The following is a 14,018-nucleotide window of genomic DNA, read 5'->3' as shown; positions in this document are numbered from 1 at the left end:
ATTAAGGAAAACTAATGAAAAAACAAACGGCGAAGGCAATTTCAACACCGCTCGCGCTTCTAAAAGGGGCGGAGATTGTAACAAACCTCGGGTTAGTGGAATAAAACCTGCTCCTGACCAGGTTAGGTTCACAGAGTAGGTTACTATGGTTACTCACTCTAAGTATAAGATACCTTGATTTCTGAAACGGACTTGACTTACCCCGCGGTCACGGGTTTGATATACCTCGCGTTCTGAAACTTAAAACCCAGAGTATCCCGTTTTCTGGGGTTAACTTACTCTGAGTTTGCACTTACCCTGCTTTCTGAAACGGGTCCCAGCACAATGGCAATGTTGGAGCATCTGAAACGGAGGCACCCCATTGTCACTCGCGAAGGAGACAATAACAAGAAACTTATTTAGCCAACGTAATTACTTAAGTGTTTGTGTAGTGTGTTGAGTCGCTTGAGCTCTGCGCACTTCGATGGTGCTAGCTAACTATCTTAGCTCTCCGTGCAGTTTTTTCGTGCTAGGTAGCTACTGGCGCCTAGACAGCTGTGTTTAGCTAACGTTAGTTATCATCTAATGTCGGCTTGAATGGAAGCTAGCTTACGGCTGCATCTCTAGTAGCTGACGTTAGCTAATGTGAACGTTAGCTACTAACCTAGCACAAACAAATGGCACAGAGAACTAAAATGCGTGGGTGGTCACTTGGTTAGCCTAGCACCACCAAAGTGCACAGCTGCTAAACAGGCTGGCCTTTCATTTTGTATAATAGTTAAATTATTTTATTTTGTGTAAAGCAGAATGTTTAAACTGTTTAAAAAAGAATATTTTTGTATTTATTTGAGATACATTATGGTTTTTATTAATCGAGCAGTAGAAAAATAATCGATAGATGAATCGACAAACTTGTCGTTAGACTAGTCGACTAATCGTTAAAATAATCGCCCGATTAATCGTTAAATAAATAATCGTTTGCCCCAGCCCTATTATTAACACAGTGGTGTGATTGATAAAAGAGAAATTGCTTTGTTGAGTCATGGGCTCAATGACGTTCACAATAATCTAGTGTTGATTGTCAAAAAGAGGTTTTGTAGACATTTGTTATCTGGTCAATAAAAAAGAAATCTCCTGTTTCTGATCATTTTAGGTCAATTCAAGATTCGCGGAATAAGTTACATTTATTGTTTAATTATTCCGTTTTTATTATTCACAATAAGTAGATGAACTGTTGTTGGTTATATAAACTAATATTACTCCAATTTTAAGTAATTAATATTGAGAAATATCTCCTACCACACACATTGTCTCCTGAATACCTGAGCAATTCAATTGTTTGCAAAGCACATCAAATAAAGTATTTAGGGCTAACATAAGTATTTCTGTAAACTTTTCTCAACAGGACTCTTCTCCCAGAGCTTTTCTCTTGAGTATGTTCTGATCCAGCAGCCGAAGACCTGGGATGAGGCACAAGTTTACTGCAAACAGAATTACTTTGGAAACCTGGTCACTGTTAAAAGCAGTGCAGACTGGGAAAGTGTACAGGGAGCAGTTCAACCTGCATTGACTTCAGCTGTCTGGACTGGACTCTACAATGACATCAGTAGCTGGCGGTGGTCTTATCAAGATGAGAATTTGACATTCTCAACATGGAATTCTGGAGAGCCAAACAACAACAACGGAAAACAGGAATGTGGATTCATATTTGATGGGGCGTTTAATGATAATTCATGCGACAAAATGTATCCCTTTGTTTGCTACAATGGTAAGACAGTAATAATGTGGATATTCTCAATGAATAATGGACTTTTCTTCATAGTAATATTAGATATATAACAAAGTAAAATAACCAGTGTTAAATTAACATTGCTGGGTCTCTATATGTGTCCGCACTATAGAGTGTTAAAAATGAATCAGATAATGAAGTGATGATTGAGTCATTAATGATGAACACCTGCTGTTACCAAACACAATCACGGAAGAAGACATGAACAGTAAGAAGTCCCCCTAATAGAGTTTAGTGTTTCCTAGAGATGTGCTCTTGAATCTTCTTCATTAGTAAAAATAATAATACTTGTTCACCCTGGAATTAATTAATTTAGCTTCAGATATCAGATAGCTTCCCTTAAAACATAGTTCCTTACAACTCCAGGAAGTTAATAAATGTCTTCTGATCCGAAACAATACGTTTGTGAGCATAGTATATCTATATGTCTCTGACAAGTACGGTCAAAATATTAATTATAAATTAACTAGAGACGCACCGATAGGACATTTCTCAGCCAATAAGGATAGTGGATTATTCAGAGTTCTACTGGTAGATATCAATAGCCATCGTTTGGGTTCGCATTTTATACCTTCTTATAAATGTATAATTAATCAAAAATATTATTCTCTCCATATAAACATTTGTTTCACAGTAACTGGTCTTAACCAGATAATAGACATTTTTCGAACTTTCTGCATGTTATTACTTCGTATTAACATTGACTGGATTCTCCGATCGGCGTCGCCTTCCTGTGGCCGTTTGGAGAATTGCGTGCAGGACTGTCATTGCAGCAGAGCATCTCAAGGGAGACGAGACAGACGCTCACTTGCTTTAATTAATACACTTTATTTAACCGAGAGCAATTCATGTACAGCCCCTGACAAAAGTCTTGTCGCTTGTGTACAAATTGACCTGAAGTGCTGCTGAAATATATTTCTAATCAAGATTTCTTTCACAAGAAATGGCTCATTTTAATCCCAACAACTTTTGTAATAATGTTTCAGTGGCCTCCATGGTCGAAGCAGTGCCCAGAAGCCAGCACTAAACAAAATACATTTGAAAAACCGTGTGGCATTTGCCGAGGCCCACAGCCTGCTAAAAGGATGGATGTTGGAAAAGTGGCAGAAGGTGGATAATTCAGATGAATCTTCTGTTGAATTACACCACAATCGCTGCAAATATTGCAGGAGACCTACTGGAGCCCGCATGGATCCGAGATTCACCCAGAAAACAGTGACGTTTGGTGGGGGAAAATCATGTTCTGGGGTTACATCCAGTATGGGGGTGTGAGACAGATCTGCAGGGTGGAAGGCAACATCAATAGTCTAAAATACCAAGAAGTCTTAGCTACTTCTTATATTCCCAACCATAAAAGAGGGCAAATTCTGCAGCAGGATGGTGCTCCATCGCATACTTCCATCTCCCCAAAGAAGATCAAGATGCTCCAGAATTGGCCAGCCCAGTCATCAGACATGAACATCATTGAGCATATGTGGGGTAGGATGAAATAGGAAGCATGGAAGATCAAAGAATATTGATGAACTCCGGGAGGCATGCAAGACTGCTTTCTTTGCTATTCCTGATTACTTCAAGCTCATGGAAGTCAAACAAGATACTAATTTTGGATCTCACAACACCACTACTTAATTTCCTGACACATTTTTGTATTTGAAGTAAATTTGTCAATTTCTGTATAGGCGACAAAACTTTTGTCTTGCCAAAATTTGACCTTTCTGTCTTGCTTAAATTATCAATCTTTTTTCAGTGAAACGAATTTAGTTCAGTACGTTAAACATCATTCGGGAGGGTTTTAGCTTTTCATATGAGCTATTTCTAACACCAATTGAGTAATTAGAAGTCAGGTTAATAGCAGGTGTTTCTACAAAATAGATTAAATAGTGACTGTACAAATGAGATGTTACATTTAATGCCTGGTGTGAAGTTTATGCAGCTTCGCTCAAATAAAGTTATGGTGATGAGTGGTCATGAGAAAACATGAACATGTTAATGAGATAATGAAGTGATGATTGAGTCAACTCCTCCATGTCTTCATACAGAGCAGCAAACTGGACCAGACAGATTTGTCATCTATCATTTCACTGCAACTTGGCATGAAGCGCAGAGCTACTGCGCACAGCATCACACAGATCTGGTCACCATCCGCAATCAGGCTGAACTGGATCAGGTGCTGCAGATAATGGGAGGAAATTATTATACTTGGATGGGTCTGTGCAGAGACTCATGGAAATGGTTGGATGGAGAAATTGCCAATCCTTCCTCTATCTTCTGGAACACGGGTCAACCTGACCTGACTGGTCCAATACGAACTTGTGCTGCTGCAGATCCTGGTGGTCAGATTGATGATCGTCCCTGCACAGATGCCCTTCCATTCATCTGCAAGAATTGTAAGTTACCTTAAACCAATCCAGTCCGAGTCAAGAATCAGAGAATGAATCTCAAGAATGGTGACAGTCAAATGTAAAGCTTCATGATGCGATGCATCTCATTCAGGACTCCCAGCAAGCATTTCACATGGACATACGTGCTACTGGTTTTAAATGCATTTATTTTTGCTGTTGTTTTTGTCACCCCTCTTGAGAATCATACTCTGATTCTTGATCTCTGTGTAGTGTCTTGTTTATGGACAGTTAGAACATGCATTATGGCAGCTTGTAAAATCCCTTTATGTGACACAGGGAGCATGTGCAGAAGCGATGTTCTCAAACAGTAAACTTCAGTAAATAGACCCCTTAGAAATTTGTGATATTTTCTAGTTAGCTGTAATAGTGTGTAACTAGCTTGGTTTAGCTGTTATTAATGTGCATTATTAACCCACTATTAAAGCTAACCAAAAATAAATAAAATATCAAAGTCAAGGATAAGAGCCAAACGGAAGAAAACACCAAACACTATTATGGTGACTTCTTATGGTTCGTGGTTTCTTCACTGATTGTGTTTCTTATCAGCAGGTGTTCATCATTAATGATCAATCGTCGTGTGTGTTTCGCAGTTCAGAAAAGAGAACAGGTTTAGGTTGCAACCATTTGACATCAAAGCGTTTGACGCAAAAAAAGGCAGCCTCTAAGTCAAAATATTATTTGACATCACAATTATAAAGTTAATGCCATTGTTCGTATATTACACCATACATCGCTCTATATCCAAGGATCCTTTTAAGACATCAAAACAAAGTAACACTTCCTGCCATTGCAATGTTTTTTCAGGCAATTTAGACGAGATCAATAGATCAAGCTACAGCTAACACCACATTACTGTTATAACTATAACAAAAGGTACTTTCATAGCACACAGTTACAGCGCTCCATATATCTAAGAGTCAAGATCATGATGGTGAATTTCAAAACAAATATTAAGCTTGCATTTGAACGGATAAGCATTTTTCTTCCTTTTACTCAAATGAATAATATATTTATTATGTTTTCCTTAAGTGTTCTGGTTTCTTTACAACTTGTCATGTTCAAACAGATCGAAAGAAGCAGATTGTCAGAGTGGAGGTGAAATCTGGTCTGACTGTAAATGATGCTGCAGTGATGGAGACCGTCTTACAGTGGGTGAGTATTTAAACACAACAGATTCATTTGATACCTAAACACAATTTCAACGTCAAATTCTCATTCAAATTCCATTATATTGGTTTAAAACTCGCAGGACTTGCTGTGACATTATAATGTGGCATTACTATTGTTTAATGATTCTAGAAAAAAACATTGCTTTAATAAAATCTCATTCAAAGGGATTTTGAAATGCACTCGAGCAAGTGATATTTATTTATTCACACTCAAACATGAAGAATCATCATATGAATCTCAACAATGATGACATTAGTCATACTCCAATTTTTCACCATTCGCAAAGCGATTAAACGTACCGTCCAATTAGAATCAAGCATTTTACGTCACACGCCTATAGCCCTTGAAGGCAGCGTGGTGGCACTTCAGTCTCAGAAAGCTGTCGAGAGAGTCGGCTTATTACTGTCGTGGGCGTCAGAACAGACAGAACTTTTTTTTCTCAAAAATACGTTCTGTGGCATAATTTGAGGTGGCATTCAAATATAAAAGTATAAACATTATATATATATTTGTTAATATATATACTATTTCATATAAATACAATTCACATGTTATGCTGTATGGGATATTACAAATACAAAGTCATCAAATACAATCAGTTTCTTCAAAAGTCATTATTTATATTTATATACAATAAAGCAGCTTTAACTCCTGGATCATTGTTTAGGCGTGATATATATTCTTCATCAGCGCCATCTACCGTGCAGTCGTCAAATAGAAGAGAGTGAACATTCGTTTCGTCGTGTTGGATTTTGATGTCCATCAGATTTTCATTTTCAACCAAATTCCAATTTCAACATATTAATGTGGGAGTGACCCCAAAACCACTGTACTAAATGATTTGTGATCAGTCCTCTGTGCATTACTGTGCAAACTGTGGTTGAAACAAATCTTATGAATATGATACACGTTTTAGTATCACCATATTCATTTCTTCAGATCAATCAGAAACTGAAGGATCAAGGGATAGAGAAGGACACAAGTTTGAAGTGGAGACTGCAGCCAGATGGAAATGTTTTCTCAACAAAATATGATCGTAAAGATGCTGCCGAAGAGATTCATATCAACCAGGACGGCTGTTCAGGGGTCTATTTTTAACAATGCCTTCAAATTTTGTCATCTGTAGACATCATATTTAGAGCCGTCTTTGAAGTTTTGAAAATGATTCGCTGTTGTAAAACTGTTATATAAATAATATTTTACTGCTGAGTCTCAACTCTTTAGCTGTTAGTTTTGACCAACCATCTTAGACATGCTTTGCTATTTTAAGTTACATGCTTTGATAAATTTGCTATATCTTTACTAAATCACAATAATGGTGGTTTGATTAACTTTACACCTGCAATTAATGTTAAATAATGAAATAAAGGTGATATTGAGTGTAAGTTTGTCATTTAAAAATACTAAAATGAAATGCCCGGGACATCACAGTAACATTGCCAGATGATAAGTCACACAATTACCAAAAGGACGAATAAATAATTGTCATTTGTAGTTTGGTCCCCTATACGTTCAAAGGACGTCCTGAATGTTCTGTGAAGGTCCAGCAATTAACATCCCCACACCCCATAAAAAACATTGTGAAATTTCTTTAGGTGTACAGCCCTAGTTGATATATATTATACAATTGCGTTCGGATGAAGGAACATAAATAGTTGATGTTAATTTTGATTTCATGTTTAATCATGTTATATATATATATATATCAGTGGTGTGCGGTGGACTTAAAAAATGAGGAGGCAGATTTCTACCCATGTCATTTTTGTTCATCTCTGCACTATTAACAAGTGCGACTGTCAGAAAACCAGTGTCATTTCAGTGTTTATGTGTGAAAAATTCCTTTTAATTACTACAAGTTCATTACAGTATGTACTTCTGATTTTTTTAGTTTTTTATTTTCCCTGCTTTGGGAAAAGGTACATCCACACAACTTTCATCTTTTTCTGGAACATTTGGGATTTCCTATATAAGAATTACATCATTACCAATACCATCAATTTAATTATTAGCAGTCCCAGAAATACTCAAAGCATTTAAGAGATCAAATCAAATAGATGTGACTTACTTTAGCCTTGCTGCTATCCTGAGCAAGCCTGATCACAAGCAAACGTTTTTGAACGAATCTGAACCACGTAATATTGTGTCAACAATCGATAGCTCCTCTGCCTCCACCATCTCCGACATGACTCCTAAACTCTGATTAATACAACTAAGAAAACAATTTAATTAACGTTCAATCTAATTTAGCGCCCGCAGTTTAAAATGAATGACGAAGACGAGCAGGAAGGCGGGATCTCGCTGATGAGTTAATCCAATCATAGCCCGTTGGAGGCATTGCCTCCTCTCACATGACTTTTCTCCATTCTTTTCAATTACCCCCACTCAAACTCACGGCACGCTTTAGCGGGTTTATGTAAAGTCAATGAGCTTAGAGGAGGCAAGAGAAACGCTGCCTCCCTTTGGATTTCTTTCGAGCGGGGTCGCTGTTTCACACTGTTTTATACGCTGATTGATCTCATATTTAGCTCAATACGTTATATCCGCTGTCCTATTCTATTTCTGAACTGTTAATAATATTCTCATTCGATTATTTTCGAGGGGAGGGGAGGCACTGCCTCCCTTGCCTCCTCGGAGGAAACGCCCCTGATATATATAGTGCTAAAATACATTCAAATGTAGAAATGTTTTGCTGGTGTGGGTTGTGAAATGCAAATTCAGCATGTAAGTGCTAAACTAGATGTATACATATTATTAACAAATGTGTTAGTTATAATTGTTAAAATTTTCTTTCTGTAATCTGAACTCCTAATAAAACCTTGTACTTTGCTTTAAAAGTAAAGCTGACACATAAGTATTCACAAGTATTTTTAGAGTTGTGTACATTCATGCAAGAGAAACCAATGCCCTTCAAGAGACTCGGTCTCGGTGGTCCAGAGGAGCTTGAATAAAAAGGGTCTCTTACACTCCCTGACATGGCCAGAGAGGTTACCCTTGATCTCCATGTGTGTCCCTGCTCCTTGTTAACTCATTAGTGGCTACCCCCAAGTGCATTAGAGAAGAGGAGTACTGTCATATATCTCCCTGGTTGTTGGTATTGTCCTTGTTTAGTAACCCTGCACGTTACTTCCTGTTGTAGTCATCCGTTGCCAGTAAATCCTAGCCTGTATTTTGCACTTGAATCCTGTTTAGGGAATCAAATTGAAGTAGTACGGTGTAAACAGTGTTGTGGATAAAAAACAGAAGTCAGTACACTTTAATTCTCTCCCCTGTTTGTTTAGGTCAAATGAAATGTTTTATTGTTATACATCAAAAATCTTATCTATTTCACTTCAAAGCTATTGTATTTACAGTGACACCCCTCTCTGTAAATGTTTTCAATGAACAGCTTGTGTCACACTTGACCCTCTCAGAAAATATCACTGAAATGTTTTAAGTGTTTTGTTTTCTTTTTGCATTAGCGAAGGTGCTAGGATAAGTCCTCGAATAAGTGTTATGCCAGTCAATGACGTTAAGAAATATGAACATGCCTGATACTAAACACAATAATAATCTTACCGATGTCTTGAATACTCAAATTTAACAAAATCGACTGAAAACACGAGTGCAAAACGGAAGTTGTGATACACTGCTTTGCGAAAAGGTGACGTTTCTCTTTCAAAATAAAAGTCATGAATATCCAATATACATTTTTATATTCATTCACTACGAATAACGGGTAGTTCAACAGGTAGAAAGTATTCAGAAATTGAATGAATCTCTCAAAAACTTAAGTCTAAATACAGAAGAATTAAGGCTACAAACATGCATTTCTTCTTCTTTTCTTGTATTAACATTTGTAACGAGTCACAGCAGCAGGTTTAAGAGCTGACTCTCTGCGCAGATCTGAAGCTCTTTCCTATTTTGTTTCGTGCTTATGAAAATATAGCACATTTAATTTACTGAAGCATAATATTGTGTGTTTTTGTACATTCAAACGAGATCATACGATTAATACAATACGATTGATTACATTTATTGTATCATCAATCATAAATCGTAAAGTACAGATGTGTATTTCAGTCGCTGTGTCAAAAGACATGTTTCTTGCGTTACCAACTCTCACACATTTGGATAACAGCATAAACGAGAACTACATCAAATGTATTTTTTAGGTTATTAAAAGCCGAGCAATTGTTTGCCATCTGTATATATATGTAAAGACATCTTCAAACATCTGTGAATGAAATTCATATTCGCCATCAAGGTTATTTACACGTCAGAATAAATTAAACATTTGACTTTCTAAACACTTCTAATTGAGTTTTACTGCAGCTATATTTAGAAAGTAATGTAAATCAACATGTGCTGGTAAAACAGTTGAAGACGCGCTGATGGGTTGTAACAGTTACTTTACCGCCACATTCTACTAAATGCTGCTACAAAGAACTCGAGACGTAATAACGCAAAAACAGATCGCAAACTTAAACATGAAATTCCCTTCTGACTGAAACAGTGGGTGGCTCTTAAAAGAGCCTTTGGGTGTATAAGCTTGATACGCGTCGCTTTACTTGGAGCTGGTGTACTTGGTGACGGCTTTGGTGCCCTCGGACACGGCGTGTTTGGCGAGCTCACCGGGCAGCAGCAGACGCACGGCGGTCTGGATCTCTCTGGACGTGATGGTGGAGCGCTTGTTATAGTGCGCGAGACGAGAAGACTCGCCGGCGATGCGCTCGAAGATGTCGTTGACGAAAGAGTTCATGATGCCCATCGCCTTGGAAGAGATGCCGGTGTCGGGGTGGACCTGCTTGAGGACTTTGTACACGTAGATGGCGTAACTCTCCTTCCTGGACTTTCTGCGCTTCTTTCCTCCCTTCACGGCGGTCTTGGTGACGGCCTTCTTGGATCCCTTCTTGGGTGCGGGCTTGACGGGTTCAGGCATGATGAAGAATAGACGAAGAATAACCGAGAGTCACCGCGCGGGGGTATTTATACACTCCAGCATGCAAACGTTCAGCGTAACGTGCGTGCGCGCTCCAATTGCGTGTTTCCGTCGGCCAAACCCTTAAACTGTTTCTATTGGTCAGCTGAAAGATAGAAGGGCGGATGGAAAGGGCCAATAAAAGTGTTTCCCGCCCATAGCCTCGAGTTTAAACTTAACCCTCCACGCGATTGTTTCCTTTGTTTTCACTTCCGGCTCATTTTAAAGCGTGTTATTATTGTAATATTCTACACGGTAAAACACACATGTCTGCGTTTACAGTCCATTACTGAGAAATATACTCGCAAAATATCGCGCTCTTTTTTTATATTGTGCATTCCAATGAATACATTAACATTTAGTTATTTAGCAAACTTACTGGTTTCTATAAAAGCCAGAAAAAATCCCCGTTGAGATCAGAGAGAGTTGGTGTTGTTTTTCTTATGTCTAGCGGTATTCACAGAAAAGAGTTTATATAGTTTTGAATGTTGTGAGACATGTAGTTGACCGGACTGAGTTCGTTTATAAAACTGCAATTGTTATTTATACAATGTTATGTTACCACAATAACTTTAAAAACGAAGCAACTTCATATAGGGTCCAACCTCTTCGTGTTCTTTGTACGTTCTTTTTTAAACATCAGGAGTAAAACGCTTATCAAAGGCTGTTAATAAGAGCGTTTTATTTTACCTGAAAGTACATCGCTTTGGTTCATGCTATATAGTGAGCGGTGAACTCCTTCTATGACGTCATGGGTGGCTCTTAAAAGAGCCGTTGGGTTTTCAATGAGAGTCCGGGTCGCGTTTAACCTCCGAAGCCGTACAGGGTGCGTCCCTGCCGCTTCAGCGCGTACACGACGTCCATGGCGGTGACGGTCTTTCTCTTGGCGTGCTCGGTGTAGGTGACGGCGTCACGGATCACGTTCTCCAGAAACACCTTCAACACACCGCGAGTCTCCTCGTAGATGAGACCGGAAATACGCTTCACTCCACCGCGGCGAGCGAGACGACGGATGGCGGGCTTGGTGATGCCCTGGATGTTATCACGCAGAACCTTACGATGACGCTTAGCGCCTCCTTTCCCGAGTCCCTTACCGCCTTTACCTCTTCCAGACATGATGTTCAGATACTTGAATTCAATGTGAAGACAAACCAATAAGCGAAGGGCTTAAACATGTGCTTATAGGACCGAGGAGAAACATGCCCACGAGGGCGGCACCAGCCTACGTCATTCATACCCCTTTTCTTCGCGACTCTGCCCTGACACATATTTCAGTAATTCGACTTAAATTGTAATTAACAAAAAGCACAAAGATGAAGATTTTCTAATAAACTTAAAGTGATTTTGAAATATAAAAGTAATCATTTCTTCAGACTCATGTCACTTCAGACCAGAACTTCAGTTTAAATGTATTTGTTCAGATAAAGATCATTGAAAGAATGTTAACATTTAAAATTATGTGACGTCATCATTCACTGCCATAAGAGGAACAATTTAATGATTCAAAAGAGCCTCAGAAATGTTTATTTTCCTAAATTCTTCTAAATATCTGAACATTTCTTACATTCCTACAAATAGTTGTTTTGGTTTGTAAACAGGCCTAAAATGACACGAGGGTTAGTAAATAACAGAACTTTAAGCTCTTCTTATGAAAATGATAATTATATGTTCAGCATGTGAGGAAGTAAAGTTTACATGTGATCATTCGCCCTTAAAGAGGATTTATCGCCGATTAATGGATGAAATAAACACGGGACAACTCCATTGATAAGATTACTTACATTATTAATTACGACAAAAATATTAATCACTGGCTCATATGTTGCGTTGCTATTTATGTTTGTTAAGAAAAGCTGGAAATCACGTCATTCAGTGGATGTGGTGGCTCTTAAAAGAGCCTTTGTGTTGTGGTCGAAGACGCGGGACTTAAGCGCGCTCTCCGCGGATGCGACGCGCCAGCTGGATGTCTTTGGGCATGATGGTCACTCTCTTGGCGTGGATGGCGCACAGGTTCGTGTCCTCGAACAGACCGACCAGATAAGCCTCGCTGGCCTCCTGCAGAGCCATGACGGCGGAGCTCTGGAAGCGCAGATCCGTCTTGAAGTCCTGAGCGATCTCTCTCACCAGACGCTGGAAAGGCAGTTTGCGGATCAGCAGCTCGGTGGACTTCTGGTAGCGGCGGATCTCTCTCAGAGCAACGGTGCCGGGCCTGTAACGATGAGGCTTCTTCACGCCGCCTGTGGCCGGTGCGCTCTTACGGGCGGCTTTAGTGGCGAGCTGCTTCCTCGGGGCTTTGCCGCCGGTGGACTTACGAGCGGTCTGCTTGGTTCTCGCCATTGCGTCAGTATGTTCTGCGTACAGTTCCGTCAGCACGGCGCGTTTTTATAGGCTTCAGCGAGTAGGACGTCACAGAGACGTATGATTGGCTAATGCGTGACGTCTGCTCATGACAGACGGCCAATGGCTGCGCGATATATGTTCAAAAGAAGTGGCGGGTTCCCTTTGTTCTGCCGCTATGAAACTGTGTCCTAAAGATTTGTGCCACGTGATCATATGTGGATATATGTGAATATATGTGAGTGTATGTGGATATATGTGATCATATGTAGTTATATGTGATCATATGTGGGTATATGTGGTTAACACGTTGGTGTATATATGAAGAGATTGTTGAACGAGAACTCCATTAAAACATCGAAATGTATGCGTTTTATGTAGTTATGGCTTAAAGACAAACCAACTGCAGAAAAACATTCTTTCTGCACATTCAGAGGTACTGTAGCAGGCGGACTAACAGCAGCACTATTCTGCCTGTTGGACCGAGTGCTGTTCAAAGCAACGGTCTTAATCATGTTTTAATTCATTATCAAATACTACAAACCTCGTTTGTCTCCAAAGTGTTTACAAATAAAAACCGGCCATTAGCAAAATAAACAAGATATGTCAAGGTTTGTTATATAAACAGGCTTCGCTCTCTTGTCGAGTAATTGTGTGGCTCTTAAAAGAGCCTTTGGGTTTAGGGGAGATGATTTTCCGCCCGTTTACTTGGACTTCGCGGGCTTCTCGGTCTTCTTGGGCAGCAGCACGGCCTGGATGTTGGGCAGCACGCCGCCCTGAGCGATGGTCACTTTACCCAGAAGCTTGTTCAGCTCCTCGTCGTTGCGCACCGCCAGCTGCAGGTGACGGGGGATGATACGGGTCTTCTTGTTGTCGCGAGCGGCGTTTCCGGCCAACTCGAGGATCTCGGCGGTCAGGTACTCGAGCACGGCGGCCAGATACACTGGAGCACCGGCGCCGACCCGCACCGCGTAGTTGCCTTTACGGAGAAGCCTGTGAACACGACCCACGGGGAACTGTAGTCCGGCTCTGGATGAGCGAGTCTTCGCCTTAGCTCTCGCCTTACCGCCGGTTTTGCCTCTTCCGCTCATGGTTGATTTGGATGAGTCTGTCAGCAAACAGAAAGTACTTCACGGAGAATGAATGGGAACTGAAACGTGCCAGTATTTAAACCTGACTGGTTGTCGCCTATTGGTTGGAGTCTAGTAAAGTTTTTAACCAATCAGTCAATTTCCCTCCAAGCTGCCTCCTCCTTTTTCTGCCCCGCCCCTTGTACTACATGCCGTGACGTTACGTTCAGAGAAACACGAACAGTCTTAACAATTAAAGTAAAGGGTTAAGATCCCAATTAAAGCACAAACTCATCATCATAATAATGACTCAA

The 14,018-nt window shown here is 39.9% G+C and overlaps 5 protein-coding genes across 5 annotated transcripts; 1 reads left to right on the top strand and 4 right to left on the bottom strand.

Annotated features, from left to right (window-relative positions):
* The first annotated feature begins 1,387 nt into the window (after positions 1-1,387).
* Positions 1,388-8,471, top strand: LOC306893359 (C-type mannose receptor 2-like). The gene is made up of 5 exons (XM_079455145.1): positions 1,388-1,747; positions 3,808-4,155; positions 5,237-5,322; positions 6,280-7,048; positions 7,997-8,471. Exons 1-4 carry the CDS (start codon positions 1,723-1,725, stop codon positions 6,436-6,438), a joined length of 618 nt encoding a protein of 205 aa, XP_079311271.1. The 5' UTR covers positions 1,388-1,722; the 3' UTR covers positions 6,439-7,048; positions 7,997-8,471.
* A 1,281-nt stretch (positions 8,472-9,752) lies between these two features.
* Positions 9,753-10,258, bottom strand: LOC306893400 (histone H2B-like; the record flags this gene model as incomplete). The annotated part of the gene is made up of 1 exon (XM_079455189.1): positions 9,753-10,258. One exon carries the CDS (start codon positions 10,256-10,258, stop codon positions 9,884-9,886), a length of 375 nt encoding a protein of 124 aa, XP_079311315.1. The 3' UTR covers positions 9,753-9,883.
* A 792-nt stretch (positions 10,259-11,050) lies between these two features.
* Positions 11,051-11,413, bottom strand: LOC306893556 (histone H4; the record flags this gene model as incomplete). The annotated part of the gene is made up of 1 exon (XM_079455458.1): positions 11,051-11,413. One exon carries the CDS (start codon positions 11,411-11,413, stop codon positions 11,102-11,104), a length of 312 nt encoding a protein of 103 aa, XP_079311584.1. The 3' UTR covers positions 11,051-11,101.
* Positions 11,414-12,223: 810 nt separating this feature from the next.
* Positions 12,224-12,634, bottom strand: LOC306893278 (histone H3.2; the record flags this gene model as incomplete). The annotated part of the gene is made up of 1 exon (XM_079455051.1): positions 12,224-12,634. The coding sequence occupies one exon, from the start codon at positions 12,632-12,634 to the stop codon at positions 12,224-12,226; it is 411 nt and encodes a 136-aa protein (XP_079311177.1).
* A 704-nt stretch (positions 12,635-13,338) lies between these two features.
* On the bottom strand, positions 13,339-13,725 carry LOC306893468 (histone H2A-like; the record flags this gene model as incomplete). Its single annotated transcript, XM_079455303.1, has 1 exon — positions 13,339-13,725. One exon carries the CDS (start codon positions 13,723-13,725, stop codon positions 13,339-13,341), a length of 387 nt encoding a protein of 128 aa, XP_079311429.1.
* Between the last annotated feature and the right edge of the window lie 293 nt (positions 13,726-14,018).

The sequence above is a fragment of the Barbatula barbatula genome, assembly GCF_947034865.1.
Source record: "Barbatula barbatula genome assembly, chromosome: 4".
Lineage (NCBI taxonomy): Eukaryota > Metazoa > Chordata > Actinopteri > Cypriniformes > Nemacheilidae > Barbatula > Barbatula barbatula.
This window is presented reverse-complemented; position numbering and strand designations above follow the sequence as displayed.

Bases quoted from the DNA above. Each gene is read 5' to 3' on its own strand.
- LOC306893359 (XM_079455145.1), top strand. From the start codon at position 1,723: ATGTATCCCTTTGTTTGCTACAATG. The intron at 4,156-5,236 runs GTAAGTTACCTT...ATGTTCAAACAG, and splicing joins TCCATTCATCTGCAAGAATT to ATCGAAAGAAGCAGATTGTC. The intron at 5,323-6,279 runs GTGAGTATTTAA...TCATTTCTTCAG, and splicing joins TGGAGACCGTCTTACAGTGG to ATCAATCAGAAACTGAAGGA.